At 44.5% G+C, this 18469-nt stretch overlaps 1 protein-coding gene across 1 annotated transcript in view; it reads left to right on the top strand.

The window, feature by feature from the left end:
• Positions 1 to 18469, top strand: part of R3HDM4 (R3H domain containing 4) — a 105689-nt gene that overhangs the window by 40623 nt on the left and 46597 nt on the right. The window contains exon 2 of the mRNA XM_082248002.1: positions 10400 to 10554. Coding sequence (XP_082104128.1) covers positions 10400 to 10554 — 155 coding nt within the window. The remainder of the gene's footprint in view (positions 1 to 10399; positions 10555 to 18469) is intronic.

Raw genomic sequence — 18469 nt, 5'->3', positions numbered from 1 at the left:
GTTACTGATAATGGGTCAAACCTCCTGGCCGCCCTTTGTCAGGGAAAGTTAACCCATGTGCCATGCCTGGCGCATGTCCTGAATCTCGTGGTACAGCGGTTTTTGAACTCGTACCCGGGAATGCAGGATGTGCTAAGGATGGCAAGAAGGGTGTGCAGTCACTTCAGGCGGTCGTACAGTGCCACTGCACGTTTGGCCGAAGTGCAGCGCGAGTTTCACCTGCCGGTACACCGCCTCATCTGTGACATGCCCACCCGCTGGATCTCCACCTTGGCTATGCTGCAGCGCCTGTACACGCAGCAGAGGGCCCTCAATGAATACCTATGCGAGTACGGCACTGGCTCTGCGCGCCTGGGCTGCTTTTCACCACGGCAGTGGCTTTTGATTAAGGATGCATGCGCTGTCCTCTCGCCATTTGAGGAGGCCACAAGGATGGTCAGCCAGGACAGCGCATGCATCAGTGACACCCTACCGGTACTGTTTTTGTTGGAGCACACTCTGCGTGGCATTATGGACAGGGCACTGGAGGCAGAGCAGCAGGAGGAAGAGGAGGACTTCCTTGCCTCTCAAGGCCCCCTTTATCCTGAGAATCCTGACCCCATTATGCCTAGCTCCCAGAGGCCCGAGCAGGATCCAGGGGTGGAAGAGGAGGAGGAGGACGATTCTGCGGGAACTTTTGCAGGGTTTGAGGAGGAGGAGGAGGAAGACATGCGGCAATCTGCAAGGCCTAGTTTGACTCCCTCGGGACCCTTTGGAGTAGTGCGTGGCTGGGAGGAGGAGCCCGTTGAAGATAATGTCGTTTTGAGTGACCCCGAGGAGTCAGCTTCTCAGGCCTTCGCTAATTTCCGACGCATGGGAAACATCATGCTTCAGAGCCTGCGAAAGGACCCCAGAATCAAGGCCATTAAAGAGACTAACCACTATTGGTTGGCCACCCTACTTGACCCCCGGTACAAGTCTAAAGTCTCTGAGCTTTTCCCATCCACCCAGAGAGTCCACAGGATCAAATCCCTTGAGGACAGTCTCAAGAGGATTCTGGTGAACACGTTCCCGGACTCCGGTAGGGTGCAGGGGCGGGGACAACCTACCATGGATTCTACTGGTGGTCACGAGAGGAGCGTTGGAGAAGGTGTGCGGTTGACGGATGCCTTTTGGTCTTTTTTTAGTCCTCACCGCCCAGGCCTCTCAGCTGCCACATTGCATCGACAGCGTCTGCATCACATGGTGGACGATTACGTGAGGGCACAAAGTGACACAGAGGGCTTTTCATGTGACAATGCCGATCCACTGGCATACTGGGTCTTAAGATTAGACCACTGGCCAGAACTGGCCCAGTATGCCATGGAGTTGTTGGCCTGCCCTGCTTCCAGTGTCCTATCGGAACGGGCATTCAGCGCAGCAGGAGGATTCGTCACAGACCATCGAACGAGACTCTCCACTGACTCAGTCGACCGTTTGACATTCATCAAAATGAATCAGTCGTGGATATCAAGCTTTGATGCACCTGATGCAGACCTTGTAGACTAGGCTATCATTGTGATGTGGCAGCTGAGCCTCAGTTTAAGCCTGGACCATGGTGCCACCCTCAAACCCTCCTCTCATTCTCTTTACGTTCACAGAACCTCATTTTGGTTACAACAAAAACTAGCATGTTTGCGCACCTGTTCCACAGGTGCACACCTTTACAATTTTTGGGCCTCCTTCAACACCAGCTCTTTGGGGTTAAGGTGGGGAGGCTATGCTAAACAAAAACTACCATGTTTGCGAACCTGTTCCACAGGTGCACACCTTTACAATTTTTGGGCCTCCTTCAAAGCCAGCTCTTTGGGGTTATGGTGGGGAGGCTCCGCCAACACCAAAACTACCATGTTTGCGCACCTGTTCCACAAGTGCACACCTTCATAATTTTTACGCCTTCTTCAACACCAGCTCTTTGGGCTTACAGTGGTATGGCTCCGCCAACACCCAAACAACAATTTTTGCGCACCTGTCACACAGATGCATATCATTGTAATTTTTTTCCTTACAAAGGCAATTATTGCCTTCATTACCATCACTTTCATAGGGATATGGTGTCAAGGCATCGTCGGCACCACCAAAGGCCCAATTTTTAAGCATCCTTTACTTCTATTCAAAGTCAAGAGACAACAGTATTCATCCAAAACATCTCTAATCTTGTTCACTCTGCACTACATTGTGGCCCCTACCCCTAACCCTAACCCTCAATGTATCCGTGCATATATGTCTGTTTCTTGTGAGAATTCAAGTTAACGTGCACCAAACACCATTTTACATTAAATAAAGTGCAATTGCATACATCTTTGGACTTCTTGAAAACATTTGGTAATAATAGCCCCATTGTGGAAATACACCCATTAATTATATGCACATTTAAAGAGACAGCACCTTTTTTCCAAAAAAAACTCTAATCTTGTTCCCAGGGCACTGCATTATGTCCCCATCATACACATTGGCTGTGCCGTTGATTAGGAGCAAAAGAAAGGTGCGGTTAAGCAAAAAAGTCATTTTTGAAGGTTTGGTATGCTATAATTCTGGTTCTGGACATGCTACAGAGCTGAAACTTCACAGGTACACCTTTTAGACCACCCAGACACTAAATCCAAAGAAATCTCTTTTTTTTTTTTTTTTTTTTTTTTTTTTTAATTTTTTCAATAATTGGCTCTCTATCAAAAACGACAATTTTTAAGAACTTTTTTTTGTGTGGTTAATAGTCCCTGGGGCATGACCCAGAACCCTAGGCACTTTTTAGGGGCATTTATTGGGTTTTAGGGCTTCAAAATGGTGTTTTTTTATTCCAGAAGTTCGGGTCCCATTGATTTCAATGGGGTTCTGGAATCCGACCCAAACTTTTCTGAAATTCGGGTGTTCTGGTCGAACCAAACTTTTCAAAAGTTCGATCATCCCTAATAGTGACATGGTCGAGTCCTGCTGTCTGAGTCAATGGACGCAGCAGCAGGACTCCGGAGCAAGCCTGCGCGGGTGCCCCCAGGTAAAGCGGCTTTCCGTGGGGGTACCTGATGAAGAGGAGGGGCCTGGAGTGCCGACGGGGCATCCCAGAAAAAGCTCAGGCTGCTCAGAGCAGCATTGCACAGAGCAGGTAAGTGTAGGCATGTTTGGTATTTTTATGAAAACAAATTGGGGTTTACATCCCCTTTGTAACTGGGTAGAGACCAATTAGCACAAACAAAAATTGAAGCGAAAAAAATTTGCAAACATGGACTCTAATAAATAAAAATGTCTTATGAATAACTGTTGTTCAATGATTGACTTAGTGTTGTCATATATGATTGATAGTTGAGACAAGAATTGAATACGAAGGAAAAAATGTTTATTAATTCGGTCGGTGTTTATACCACTATCTTGCTCTGGGGAGAGATAAAAAATATTAGAGGGAGGACAAGAAAATGGGATTAAATACAGGTGCACTTTAAATACATTTCTTTTTCCTCAATTTACAAAGCATTAAAGTGGAACTATAGGCAAAAATGACATACGTATACGTTGCAGTCTGTGACTACTGTTAACACAGCAGTTTTTGCATTTGATTTTTGCCCTATAAAATAGGTTTATTAACATGTTGCTCCTAGCACTGGATCTGTTAATTTTGCACTTCCTTTAACAAGGTGGCACTTAGGGCTGGGCGATAAATCGATTTAATCGATTTATCGAATTATTTTTTTTTTTTTTTTTTTTTAGTGTGAAACTATTTTTTTTTTTTTCAAACTCGAGTTTTCACAGGAACCGAACTCCCCAGTAACGGACCACCGCCGCGCCTGGATGTGACGTCAGCTGTGGGCGGTGCGTCTGTACAGGGGCTGCGGCGCGCTGTGATAGGAGGTTGTTTGTGTGACGGAGGTCCTGTTGTGGGCATGCGCAGTGTGCAGGATCTGTGTGGGGGAGATTGGACGCGGTAAAGCTTTGAGTGCTAAGCAGAGGCGTCTGTTGCTGGAAGCAGAGAACGGCGTGTGTGTGTGTGTGCGGGGAGGAGGCCGAGAAAGTCCCGGGCTGGTGTAACCTGCATACTCCTCCGGACAGCATCCGGCCAGCCTGGTCCTCTCCTCCCATGTGTACAGGAGAGGCGAAGTCCTCCCTCCACCCTCTGCAGATCACTGTGGGTCTTCCTCTGCCACATGAATTCTTCCCTGCTGCAAATCGTACGATCAGATTGCATGGTCAGCTCACACACCTTACTATCTGATTGTATGATCTCTGTTATAAGTATGTAGTGCCAGGGCAGGCCTGCTTGTATGGAGGTGGGTGAGATGGAGTAGGTAGGTCCTTCTATTACATACATACATACATACATACATACATCCAGTAGATCTCAAGCTGATGGTGTGAACAGTGGGGAGAGCCTACAGGAGATCGTACAATAAGATTGTATAGACTCTGTACAGTCTCCTTTAGGGTCACCTAATGCGTACAGGCAACCTCAGATCTACCGAGTCTCCGTAGGGTCACCCCACCTGTCACAATCTGATTGTACAATCAAATTTCAGATCTACTGAATCTGTATAATATGAGGACCTGGCCTATCCATCTCTATACAGTCAGGCAGATCCTTGTGCCTGGTGTTGGATGATCTAAGAGAGATTGTACAATCAGATTGTATAGACTGTATCTGCTATACACAGTACAGTCTCCTTTGTATCTCCCTTCAGCTGTGTAGTGGGTGTGACTGATTGGATGCAGACTGAATGGATTGTTCAGGTTTGCTCTGATATAACACTCAGTCTTGTTTACAGGGAGGGGTGCAGTAAAATCACGTTGTTAAGCCAGGTTTGTACCGCTCCACTTTTAGCTGCAGTCGCTGGGGAGGTGGGGGGGGGTGTACATATGCTGCAGTCGCAGTGTTTTGCGGTCACACCAGGAATTGCCTACTGTCGTGTTTGACCTTTGCTGCTGCCAGGAATTCGAGACCCATTCATGTCCAATGCAGTGTTTGCGGGACACAGGAGTGTGACATTTAGGGGATAAAAATGGCATCCTATCGCCTCACTGCCTATTCAACACTTCTGAAAAGTACAGATCACTTTTCAGAGGAGTCCTTGCCTCTAGCTAGTGTAAAGAAGCCCTTATGGTGGCCATACAAGGCCTTCATAAATCATCAGTTTCTTCTCCCTTCTGATTGGAATAATCAGTCCAGTCTCTCCAGCAGGACAGTCACAAAGAACTGTATTCTGCTCTCTCCACAAAGTCGGTCTACAGACTCTATACTGCTCTCTCCAATAGAATTCTATACTGCTCTCTCCAGCAAGACCGTCATCAAACATTCTACATTGCTTAGGACAGTCAACAATCACTCTATTTACTACTCACTCCAATAGAACTCTACTATGCTTTCTTCAGCAAGACAGTCTACAAGCACTTTATAAAGTTGCACTTTTGACACTATATCTGATGTCTGCATTCATTTTTTAAGTGCATTGAAAAAAAAATCGAAAATCGAATCGAAACTCGAATTTTTCTTTAAAAATCGAAGATTTTTTTTTAGGCAAAATCGCCCAGCCCTAGACTGGCACTACTGTTAATTCTTTCTTTTAAACTGCACAGTAGTTTTATTACCCGTGGACAAATGTAGTCTTAGGGCTCTTTCACACGGGTGTTCCGATCAGATCCGCCTGTCAGTTTTTTAGGCGGATCTGATTGGATGTCCCATTCAGCCCTATGGAGCAGCGGATGTCAGCGGAGACATGTCCGCTGCCACCCGCATCCGATCCTGTCCGTGAAATCCGGATGGATGGAAACCCTATTTTTCCATCCGTCAGGGATCGGATCGGATGAGAGCGGACAAGCAGTCTGCTCTCATCCGATCCCCCATAGAGAGCAGCGGGAGCTATGACACCTCCCTCTCCGCACTGCAAGCGGAGACGGAGCTGTCATCCGCCGGCTCAGCAGGGATCGGCGGATCATGGCCCTTAAGGTGGCCATGAATGGATCAAAATCCATCCGATTCAGCAGGGAAAGGCTGGATTTCAATTCATCTGTGGCCACTGCAGTTGAACAGAAGTCGATCCACTGACTTCTATTCAACCGCCATGTTATTTAAAAGCTAGTCAGCTGCATCAAATGAAAATGGCATAAGTAGCGCTGATATAAAAGAGGGAAATGACATGAATCATCCAACATGAGTCTAGTCAAGATATAATCAAGTCCTTAAACGTCCAAACATTGGTATCTTGTAAAGACATCCATTCCAAACATCAAGGGGTGTGAGTTATCTAGCAGTAGTCCTATGCACCAAATAGGGATCACCTCTGGCCCACCTATTCGCATAGGACAGGCAATCAAGCTTATGTGTACTGGATCCCACTTAGAAACGACTGCTGCTGCTGTTACTGGACATCAATCACTGCTGGTCTCCTGTGTCCCTTTTCCTCTCGATAATTGCTCAAATAGCACACATAAAGGGGAAAGAAGGAACCGCACTAGCGTGATATTGTTTCAACCAAACAGATTTTATTCCAAACAAACCCCGATTAAAATATCACTCACAAACGTAAGATTGCAATAAACCTTCAATCTCTCATAGTGCTACGGGTGCCGTTGTGGGCAATGTAGATCCTCCTCACCCTCTCCACGCTGGTATCATGGACTTTCAAAGCCGCTGCTCGTGTCACCCGTGCACTTCCGGTCGCCGTAAGGTTCATGCTCTGACGCGTTTCGTCATTTCCGACTTTTTAATATATATTAAGATATTTTTTAATGTTCCCAACCACGTTCATCCTATTATGCATTTTGAGATGAATATATGTATAGATTTTATCATACGTTATTTTAGAATTATTTATTGGGTACAGTGCAGATTGGTAATGTACCATGTATTATGATTGATTTATGTGCACTTATACATGCGCTCCTTTTATATATAAAGTGGAGCTTTTATTGTTCATTCTCCCTGGTGTGATATCTTTGCTTGATACATAAGGCCTCATGCACACTGGATGTTTTTTACAGCTTCAGGCTTTTTTTCTGCAGCCAGTAAACTCTCCAGCATGTTATCCTATGTGTCCATGCACACACATAGGCTGTTATCAGTGTTTTTTGGCAGGGGCGTTTTCTGGCTGGAAAAAAATCCAAAACTAGTGGGTTGAAGAGAAGTTTTTCAGTTATAAGAACACTCTAAGGGCTCTTTCACACGGCCGCTCCGTGTGAAAGCTCCACTGCGGGACTTTTTTTTTTTTTTTTTCACGGAGCGGATGACATTTGTCATCCACTCCGTATGTCCGCATATCATCCCATCCGTTTGCGGATGATATGCGGACATAATGTAAGTCTATGGGCATTGCGGATGTCAGCGGGTGACACCGCTGACATCCGATTTTTTTTTTTTTCCTTCCTTTCCGTTTTTTTGAACGGAGGAAAAATAGGGTTCTGTTCCGTTCCAAAAAAGGGAACAGAACTGAAAGGAAGAAAATCAGATGTCAGCGGATGGTATTCCGCTGACATCCGCAATGCCATAGACATACATTATGTCCGCAAATCATCCGCAAAAAAATAGGATGATTTGCGGACACAGGGAGCGGCTGTGTGAAAGAGCCCTAAGGATCCTTTCACACAGTCAGTTCAGTTTTTTTTTATCCGTTCAGTCACTTTTTTTTTTTTAAACGGATGCACTTTTGTAGGTGTCCATTCCATATGTCCGTTTTTCATCGCATCTTTTTGGATGATATACGGACATAATGTAAGTCTATGGGATTGCGGACGTTAGCGGATGACACAGCTGACATCCGTTTTTGCGTCCGTTCCGTTTTTTAAACGGAAGAAAAATAGGGTTCTCTTCCGTCTCAAAAAACGGATCTGAATGGAATGGACGCAAAACGGATGTCAGCTGATGGTCATCCGCTAACGTCCGCAATCCCATAGACCTACATTATGTCAGTTTTTCATCCGCAAACGGATGGGAGGAAAAACGGGCATATGGACTGCCCGTGTGAAAGGACCCTAACTCTGAAAAACATGGCTATTCAGCGTTTCTGGGTTTGAGCCACAATCTTTTGTGTGATAGTTTGGCTAAAAATTGCTAACGCTAAACACTGAAAAACCCTACTGCAAAAACGCTGCAAAACTCATGCTACAGCTATCACTACTGGCGTTTTTATAACGTCCAGTGTGCATGAGGCTGAATATTTCTTCGAGTGCCTTCCTAAAATGTCTGGCTTTTAGAGTATATGGTGGTAAATGTTTAGTATGGTCAGATTCAGATCAAATGGTTGTTTTGAAAACCATATTTAACATTTTTGTATGCGCCTTTTTAATAACCTCAACAATCATTTTTATTATTGTTCCTGCTATTGCTGAAAATGTGTGTTTTTTGATTTATCTTGCTTTTTCAGTATGAATACAAATGTTTAGATCTAAGCAGGCAGACAAATTTATTAACCATCATTTATCTATAGTAGAGGGAAATAAATCCATTGTAAAGTAGAGGGAAAGGCTAACCTATCAAATTGACATTTTAAAGAGGAGTTCCCGGCTCACCTCAAAAAAAAAAAATATACTGTAGCTGCTGACTTTAACTATAAGGATACGTACCTGTCCAGGGATCCAGCGATCCAATCACCCGAGCTGATTCTTCAATTCAAGTGCAGACACTGAAATCTCAAGTAAGGGAAACAGGCAGTGAAGCCTCACGGCTTCACTACCTGTTTCCTACTGCTCATGCACGAGCCACTGTGTGCCTTGTTAATGGTCCCGTAGCCTTCTGAAACCTGTGATGTGTCCCAGAGGACTGCAGGGGAAGGAGAGGGGCAGTGGGGGGATGCAAACAAGCAGAACTTCCCTTTTTGGGTGAAGTTCCGCTTTAACCACTTACTGACCGCCCACCGTCGATTTACGTTGGTACTTTGACGTTAAATCCCGGGGTTATGGCAGCAGATAGCTACCATAACCCCAGTATTTTTCGAAACGGCGGGCAGTCCTCTTTCAGATAAGGGTGGTCCCAGCGGCGGATTTGCAGCGTGATCTTCCCTGCGGTGCCATGGAAGAGGTGCCCCCTCCCGCCAATTCCCGGTAGTTTTCCCCGCTTACCGCTTCTCACAGACAGGGAGTCGAGTGAGGGCAAGATGGCCCCCACTCGACTCTATGGTCTTGCAGGACCAGAGCGACACCAAACGTTGTCTCCTAGCAACCGATTTAAAGAGACAATTTTTTTTTTTTGTGTAGTTGTGAGGTCTGAGGTCTTTTTGACCCCCCAGATCTCACAATAAAGAGGTCCTGTAATGCTTATTTCTATTACAAGGGACGTTTACATTCCTTGTAATAGGAATAAAAATGATAAAAAAAAAAAAAACTGTAGAAATAAAAAAATAGATAAAATAAATAGAAAAAAAAAATTAAAGCGCTCTGTCCCTTTTAGCTCGCACGCAGAAGTGAACGCATACGCAAGTCCAGCCAACATATGTAAACGGTGTTCAAACCACACATGTGAGGTATCGCTGCGATCGTTAGAGCGAGAGCAATCATTTTTACTCCTCTGTAACTCTAAGCTGGTAACCTGTAGAAATTTTAAAAGTGTCGCCTATGGGGATTTTTAAGTACCAATGTTAGTCGCCATTCAACGAGCGTTCGCAATCTTGAAGCATGACATGTTTGGTATCTATTTACTCGGCGTAACATTATCTTTCACATTATAGCAACAAATTGGGCTAACTTTACTGTTTTTTCTTATTTTTTTTTTTTTATTCAAAAAGGTGAATTGTTTCCAAAAACATTGCGTTTGGAAGCTGGTGTGATAAAAAATATTGCAACGATCTCCATTTTATTATCCAGGGTCTCTACTAAAAAAAAATATATAATGTTTGGGGGTTCTTAGTAGTTTTCTAGCAAAAAAAAAAAAAAACTGATTTTAACTTGTAAACAACAAGAAATAGGCCCGGTCCTTAAGTGGTTAAGTATTCCCTCACCTTTTCTCCCCATGGCCCTCGATTCCCTTTATCACAATTCGCTTAATCAACGAAATTCCTTTTTTTTCAATGTTTTATATATGCGATTAAGTGACTGCAAATTGTCAGCTTTTTGCCATGGGGATGCTTAGGCAACGGGAATAAAACATTGATCCCACCACCAGCCTGCTCTATCTGTTGTCGAGGGGGAGGACAGTCTCCTCCCAAAAGCAAACGCAGCCAAATCAGAAGGGTAGAGGACCCAGGGCTTTGCGGCCACGATTGCAGGAAGAAAACACTGATCAAAGCTATTTACTCAGCAATTTGTGACCAAGAACATAAAGGGCCATGAGAAGATAAGTCAGTTTAATGGTTGGTCTGTCCTTCTTACTTTAACATGGTCTTTGTATCTAGCGTTTTTTTTTTTTTTTTTTTTTTATATTTGATATGTGATCCTAAATCCCAGCTAATTCTCTGTATTTTATTTATCACAGGTTAATAGAGGACTGCCTCCCACCACTGCCAAATTCTCCTTCTAAGAAAGTCTATGCTGCTAAACGGAAGCAGTACTACATAAATCGTGCCATCCGCAACTCTGACCTGACTCCAAAGGCCAAAGGGAGAAAGAGTCTACGCCGTCTAGAAAACAGTGAGACAAATTAGGATAGAGAGCACTCACAAATATGGAATCTGTGGCACCTCTTCTCTTCAAAATTGTTTGCAGCATGTGGCACTTTAACAGTGTGCTGCTGCATGTTCTATAATGCCATTATTGTTGTATATTTTTTTTCAGGCAGCATGCTTCTACTATTCAGGAGCACTGCCAAATTTTGACAGTGTTTAGGCTGGCCATACATGTTCAATTTTCTTGTACAATTTTATGTTAGATTTACCACAAACCACATAATATGAGGTCAAAGCTAAACAACACTTTCACTTGTATCCAATTAGGCAGGCCTTTGTACTACATAGTTGAAGGTAAATATCAAGAAAATTGGAAAAAAAATTGTATCATGTTTGGCCAGATATGTAACACAGTTCCAGCTGTATACCACATGCTCATCAAGTTACCTTATACTCGTGATTGGCTTTGACCAAAGATCTTGCTAACACTGTGAAAGTGTGGGGTTTGTGTGGGTAAATATACTCAGTGCACATAAGAGAAAGCCATCTTGCATAAACAGTGGGGAAAAAAAAAAATGTTTTTATATATGAAAAGTAGCTCAGATTGTCAATATACTCTTCTGTGTCAGTTGCTTACCCACAAGCGTGTCCTCACGTTGAGCAGTGTAGACCAGAAAACCAATGGGCGTAAAGTGCTTGTAACCCTAAAAAAAAAAAAAAAAAAAAAGGCATGCCCATGTCCCTTTAAGGCACGAGCTATAGCACAGTGCCTTTTGCCATGTCCTTTTTTACCTTTTTGTTTTTCTCTTTTTTTTTTTTTTTTCCATAAGTTTTATTGAAATACGAAAACAAAAGCCACATCGTAAACACAATATGTATGTTCCAATTATGTTCTACAATACCTGGTTGATGCTGCCTGTTTCTGTGTTCCTTTTGAGTGTACTGACCAGGCTTATCATGGCTGCTGATTCCTGATAGTGTGGTCAGATTTATGTGCCTCTATCATCCTGCTCTCTACACGGCACGTCCATCTTCCCCCTCCCCTTCCCCTTTAATCTGTCATTTTGGTTTTCTGTGTATGAACTGCGAAGCCGATATGCTCCCTGCCCTTCCCCTCTCTGCCTTTAAATGAGTATTCTGCTGCAGCTGCTCCTTTTCCTTTTGGTAAAGTAACATCTATTGTATACTTTTAACCTCTCAGAAACCTATTAAGTACAGTGCGTGTGTTTTTTTTTTTTTTTTGTTATCTTAAAATTCGAGAGCAAAATACTTTCTTTGCTCAGCTCTGCTATGTGGTCACGTGTCCTCCCTCTGCAAGCTTGTATACATCAATGGGGCATTTCATCCCCTTCTACTGTACTCCTTAGATCGAGAAGGAGAGCAGAGGGAGGACATGTGACCACATAGCAGAGCTAGGCAATGGAGGGTATTTTGCTTTATAATTAAAAAAAAAAAAAACACACACTGTAATATATGTTCCTAAAACTGAGAGGATAAAAGAATATAATGGATATGACTTTACAGCCATTTTAATAGCAAGTCCATAATGGTGAAATGCATCAGTGCCAGGTGGTCTTAAGGCAGGACATTTTGCAATTTTAGTCAAGTAAGTATCCTATCTAATAAATTCAATGCTTCCTAAAGTAACTAACCTGGAACAAGTATTAAAACAAAAATTTTCAGTCAGTCTGACTTTGTAAGGTAACATTCATGTTACAAGTGACCCAGTACCAAAGTCAGAGGCTTTGTAGCATATCCAGAAGTTCAGCAATAGGTCTCCATATTTTTCTCTGCATAGGTTTTCCTTAACCCCTTCATGCTCAGTCTGCACGTTATCCATCCTCAGACCCCACATTAAGAATAGGTTAACAAATGTTTTGTGTTTTGAAAGCTATCCGCTGATACTTTGCATGGCTGGTGGCTTTCAATTCTGGCTGTCACTGACCACTCTGGTCATCACTGAAAATTGGGGGACCAAATAATTGTTAAAATAAGCCTTTGGCCAACAGATGCTAGTGCAGCCTACTGCAGTGTCCATCGGTTTTCTTCGAGAATAAAAAAAAATAGTTTTTTTATTCACATTTTTCATGCATTTGTAAGTGTACAATAATTGGATTTACACCTAAATTTATTGACTTTGGTAAAATTGTCTAATTAAGGGACATGTTTCTTAAAGTGGTTGTAAACCTCAGTCATGAAATCTGAACTGGGCACATATATCTGTAGTGTTTACTTGTCTGTCTCCAAAGCTCTAAGTGTCGTTTCTCTCCAGTGCTTCGTTCCTCTGTGATCAGCATGTGTCACTTCTAAGAAGTTTTCCTGACACTTCATGAGAAAAAATTGGGAAAGGGAGGAGAGCTCTGCACACAGTTTGTCTATTCAGAACTCTGCTCTGTATCCTTCCTTCGTTCCTGTGCCATCTCTGAAGGGGGGTGTGTTACTTTCCTCCAATCAGCTCTCACACATTGTAATTGCAGCTTTCCACCCCCCTCCTCTGTGATGCTAACAGATAAACAAGGATTTTATTGCAATTCTGCAATTTTAAATGGCTTTAGAGAAGCGAAGACGCAGATAAACAAGTAAAACTTATGTAGGAGCATTTCTTTCATCTCTGTATAATCTGAGGCCAGTCACTTCACTGGGTATATGCAACGGTTTACAACCATTTTAAAGCGAAAGTAAACACATCTATTTTAACAGTTAAGTTTTCCGCCATGTGTCGGGAATGTAATTGTCACATTAGTTGTGCTCTTAACTGTCAAACCATCCAATGGCTGGTGTCATAACTGATCACATGTACATTATGGCAGTTGAAGATTAAACAGAGGCCAAGATGGCAGCTTCCTTGGCTGAAAAATAGGAGGTTTACTTCTGCTTTAAACGTAATTTTGACATGTTCCCAACATTCACTGTCTGTAACCCCTACTGGCATATTTTTAAAGTGATTGATTGATTCACCACCAGTAAACATTTGGTGAAAATCACATTGTCTGCTTTATAAATATGCCCCTAACTGTTTTTATCAGAAGGGTTATACAAAGGAGAAGATTATTTTACTATTAATATAGAAAGAAACCCCTTCTGGTTTAAGTGTGGATAAGATGTCATAAGAAATCTAATCAGTCAGTCACTTTTTGAAACTTTGTCTCCAAGCTTGTGCTTATCACTTATTTAATCATTTTAAAAATGACAAGTAATGTTCACAGATTCGTTCCTTAACTGATGCTTTAGTGTTTGTTACTGATTTTAACTGATTGACCTCCGGAAGGTTTTACCCCCCTTCCTAACAAGGTCATTTTTTTGCTATTCTGCACTGCGCTACTTTAACTGGTAACACCAAAATTATGTCCTTTTTTCACACAAATGGCTTTCTTTTGGGGATATTTGATCACCACTGTGTTTTTGGGCTCAAAGTGTCAATATTTTGTGTGGCCACCATTATTTTCCAGCACTGCCTTAACCCTCTTGTGCATAGAGTTCAGCAGAGCTTCACAAGTTGTCACTTGAGTCCTCTTCCACTCCTCCATGATGACATCATGGAGCTGGTGGATGTTGGAGACCTTGTGCTCCTCCGCCTTCTGTATGAGGATGCCCAACAGGTGCTCAATAGCGTTTTTAGCAAGGCAGTGGCTGTCTTGGAGGTGTGTTTGGGGTTATCATGTTGGAATACTGCCCTGCGGTCCCGTCTCTGAAGGAAGGGGATCATGCTCTGCTTCAGTATGTCACAGTATATGTTGGCATTCATGGTTCCCTCAATGAACTGTAGCTCCCCAGTGCTGGCAGCACTCATGCAGCCCCAGACCATGACACTCCCACCAGCATGTTTGACTGTTGGCAAGACACACTTCTCTTTGTACTCCTCACCTGGTTGCTGACACACACGCTTGACACTATCTAAACCAAAGTTTATCTTGGTCTCATCAGACTACAGGACATGGTTCCAGTAATCCATTTCCTTCGTCTGCTTGTCTTTAGCAAACTGTTTGTGGGATTCCTTGTGCATTATCTTTAAAAGAGACTTCCTTCTAGGACGACAGTCATGCAGACCAATTTGATGCAGTGTGCAGCGTATGGTCTGAGCACTGACAGGCTGACCCCCACACCTTCAATCTCTGCAGCAACTCTGGCAGCACTCATACGTCTATTTCCCAAAGACAACCTCTGGATATGACGCTGAGCATGTGCACTCAACTTCTTTGGTCAACCATGGAGAGGCCTGTTCTGAGTGGAACCTGTCCTGTTTAACCACTGTATGGTCTTGGCCACCATGCTGCATCTCCATTTCAGGGTCTTGGCAATCTTTTTATAGGCTAGGCCAACTGTAGAGCAACAATTCTTTTTTTCAGATCCTCAGAGTTCCTTGCCACGAGGTGCCATGTTGAACTTCCAGCGACCAGTGCAAGAGGGAGAGTGATGACACCAAATTTAACATACCTGCACACCTGAGACCTTGTAACACTAACGAGTCACATGACACAGGGGAGGTCAAATGGCTAATTGGGCGCAATTTGGACATTTTTGCTTAGGGGTGTACTCACTTTTGCTGCCAGCGCTTTAGACATTAATGGTTCTGTGAGTTATTTTGAGGGGACAGCAAATTTACACTGTTATACAAGCTGTACACTCACTAATTTTACATTGTATCAAAGTGTAATTTCTTCAGTGTTTTCACATAGTTACATAGGAATGTAAGAAAAACATGATCCAATTTGCTACAGCAGGGGAAAAAATTCCTTCCTGATCCCCCAAGAGGCAATCGGATATTCCCTGAATCAACTTTACCTATAAATATTAGTACCCATTTATATTATGTACACCTAGGAAAGAATCCAGGCCTTTTTTAAAGCAATCTAGTGAGCTGGCCAGAACCACCTCTGGAGGGAGCCTATTCCACATTTTCACAGCTCTTACGGTGAAGAAACCTTTCCATATTTGGAGACAAAATCGGTTTTCCTCTAGACATAGAGTGCTCCCTTGTCCTCTGTTTTGACCTTTTAAAGTGAACAACTCAACACCAACTTCACTATATGGACCCCTTATGTATTTATACATGTTGATCATATCCCCCCTCAATCTCCCCTTCTCAAGAGAGAATAAATTCAGTTTATCTAATCTTTTCTCATAGCTGAGCTCCTCCATGCCTCTTATCAGTTTGGTTTCCCTTCTCTGCACTTTCTCCAGTTCCCCAATATCCTTTTTTTAAGAACTGGTGCCCAAAACTGAACTGCATATTCCAGATGAGGTCTTACTAATGATTTGTATAGGGGCAACATTATATCTCTCGCTCTGGAGTCCATACCTCTGTTAATACAAGAAAGGACTTTGCTTACTTTGGAAACCTCAGCTTGGCATTGCATGCTGTTGTTACGCTTAGGATCTACCAGAACACCGAGGTCCTTCTCCGATATGAATTCTCCCAGTTCTATCCCCCCCCCCCCTAGTATGTTGAGCCGGGGTACATGAGGGTCCTCCATGCCTCTTATCAGTTTGGTTAAGAAAGTTTGCTCACAACCGAATCTGATATATGGTGCCACATCCCTGGGTGCGAAATCGAAACAAATTTTCTCTTACGTCCTCCGACAGTCGCCGCCTCTTCATATTGGTCACATATGGGGTATTAGACTTTGCTCCGAAGGAGTAGCTAGGCAACAGAATATGTTAACATTAAAGCTTTTAACATATCCCACCCTCAAGGGGTGGTCCCCTCAGTCAGTACCCTCCTACTTCCTGCAACCATATCTCAGTTTCAATGTCTAGCTTGTCAGGAGTGGCTGGCTCTCTCTGTGCTGGGGCTTTGTGCCCCAGACTCTTTCTTCTTTTTTGATTTTTTTGTTTGAGTTTTCTCTCTACCTTTGCTTAGCTGTTCTTTTTGTCAGCATTAGTTAGTTCTTCTGATGAAGAGGATCATGCGGGCTGGGTCTCGGGCTGATCCCCCTGGTCGTGGGTCAGTGGCTTCCCAACCTGCCTTCGAGCGTTCAGCCAGGTAACGCTCCTGGCACAGTGAACGACCCATCCCTGTTCGGTGCAGGGATGATTGGTGAGGTGGCTACCTCACTGGACGCTGTGCGGTTTCTTAACCCCAATTCTGTGCGTCTTGTATGCGACTCTCCTTGCCTCATGTGCAGCGGCTTGTTCGCCTGTGCGGGTCCCCCACACCATTGTGAGGTAAGTGTATCTATGTGGGGACCTGTCTGTCTGGGGGGGGGGGGTGTCTGGGACTGTGTAACCTGCCTCTGTTCTCACTGTTTGTCTCCCTATCACTCTGCTGCATGCTGTGGGCTGCAAGGGGGGGGGGGGAGCTGTGTGACACTGTGTGTGTCAGCTTTGTCAGTGTGAGAAGCTGTGTGCTGTGGGGCATGTTTTGTGGCATGTTTGGGCACTATACAGCGATCGCTGCGGCGATCTACCATGTTTTTTATATATGGATAAAATGTGTGCATTACTGTACTGTGGAGCGGCGGTTTCGGCGCCAAACGGCGCCATTTTGCCTACACTCGCTCCGGCCGCATGTTCTACATGCATGGCGGCCATTTTCTTGTAGCCTCCCATAGGCTTTAATAGAGCGCCCTGGTCTCATCACTTCCTCTTCTCCTGGGTACACCGATCGAGGCAGCAGCAGCGGTGAGGGTCTCCTCAGGTTGTATCCTTCTTATCCATTGCCTGTGTCAGTTTTATTGTCCCTGTGGGGGTCTCATTGTGCTTGTGTGTGGTGCGGTGGGCTGCGCTCGCCGCGCTTGTTAAAGGGGCAGTTAACCCTTTATTATCCGACATTTGATATTGGGGCAATGGATTCTCAGGAGGGCAAATTTCCTGCCACCTTGGTGGAAAGCCAGGGGACCGCTGTTTCCCCCCCAGGGGGGGATTTAGCCACTATTGTGGCTGGCCTTGCTGCTCAGGTGCAGATGCTGGTGGCTGCTCAATCTACTAAGAGACCCAGAGTTTCTCTTTCCACTGATTCTGAGGGTGAAGGTGATGGGGCTGTTATGGCAGGGGTCTCCTTATCGGGGTCCCGCTCCTCCCTGGATCTAGTGGGGTCCGAGGTGGAGGCTGAAGTTGAAGGGGTTGATAATTCTCCCCCTGGCTCGCCTGAAGAGCTTGCAATCATGGATGATTTGATTGCTTCCATAAAACAAACGCTGCGTTTGCAGGATGAAGTGTGTCCCCCTTCTGCCTTGGCGGCTTATGGGATGCAGAGAAAACGCAGGCCGCCGCAGGTTTTTCCCTGCAATGATGATTTTCAGCGCGCTGTTAAGGAACAATGGCGCAATCTACGCAAACCTTTTGCTGTGCCAAGTAGGTTCAAGCTGCGTTATCCTTTCTCGCCTTCCACTGATGAACGGTGGTGTGTGCCACCCCCGGTGGATCACGCAATTGCGGTTTTAAACAAATCCACTGCGATTCCTGCAGAGGATTCCCCAGTGTTCCGTGATGCCACGGATAGGAGATTGGAGTCTCTTGCCCGTCATACTTATTCTGTTACGGGTTCTATGCTTAAGGCTCTGTTTGCCTCTCTCATGGCGGCCCAGGCTGTCGCAAGTTGGACGCAGATGCTTAGGCGCGTCCTAGTGGCCGATTCGGCCTCGCCGGCGACCCTGGATATGGTGGATCAAATCCACCAGGGTGTCATGTATCTGTGTGATGCGGACTTGGACTTAGTCCCGTTGGCTGCACCTGTGCACAGCGTGGCGGTGTTGTCTCGCCGCCTGGTTTGGTTGAAATGTTGGTCGGTGGACCAATCTTCACGTAAGACCTTAGCCAATCTGCCTTATGATGGGTCTCGCCTTTTTGGGGAGTCCTTGGATGTGTTGATTAAGGGGATCACCGGAGGTAAGAGCACTCTTGCCCCATTTCCCCAAGGCTAAGGGGGCTTCTGGGTAGAAGCATGCTAATTTTCGGCCCCCTCAGGGGTCCTTTCGTGCCTTTTGGTCGCACTACAAGGG

The sequence above is a fragment of the Pelophylax lessonae genome (assembly GCF_965119305.1).
Source record: "Pelophylax lessonae genome assembly, chromosome: 1".
Lineage (NCBI taxonomy): Eukaryota > Metazoa > Chordata > Amphibia > Anura > Ranidae > Pelophylax > Pelophylax lessonae.
The sequence above is the reverse complement of the archived record's forward strand: the minus strand, read 5'-3'. Positions and strand labels throughout refer to the sequence as shown.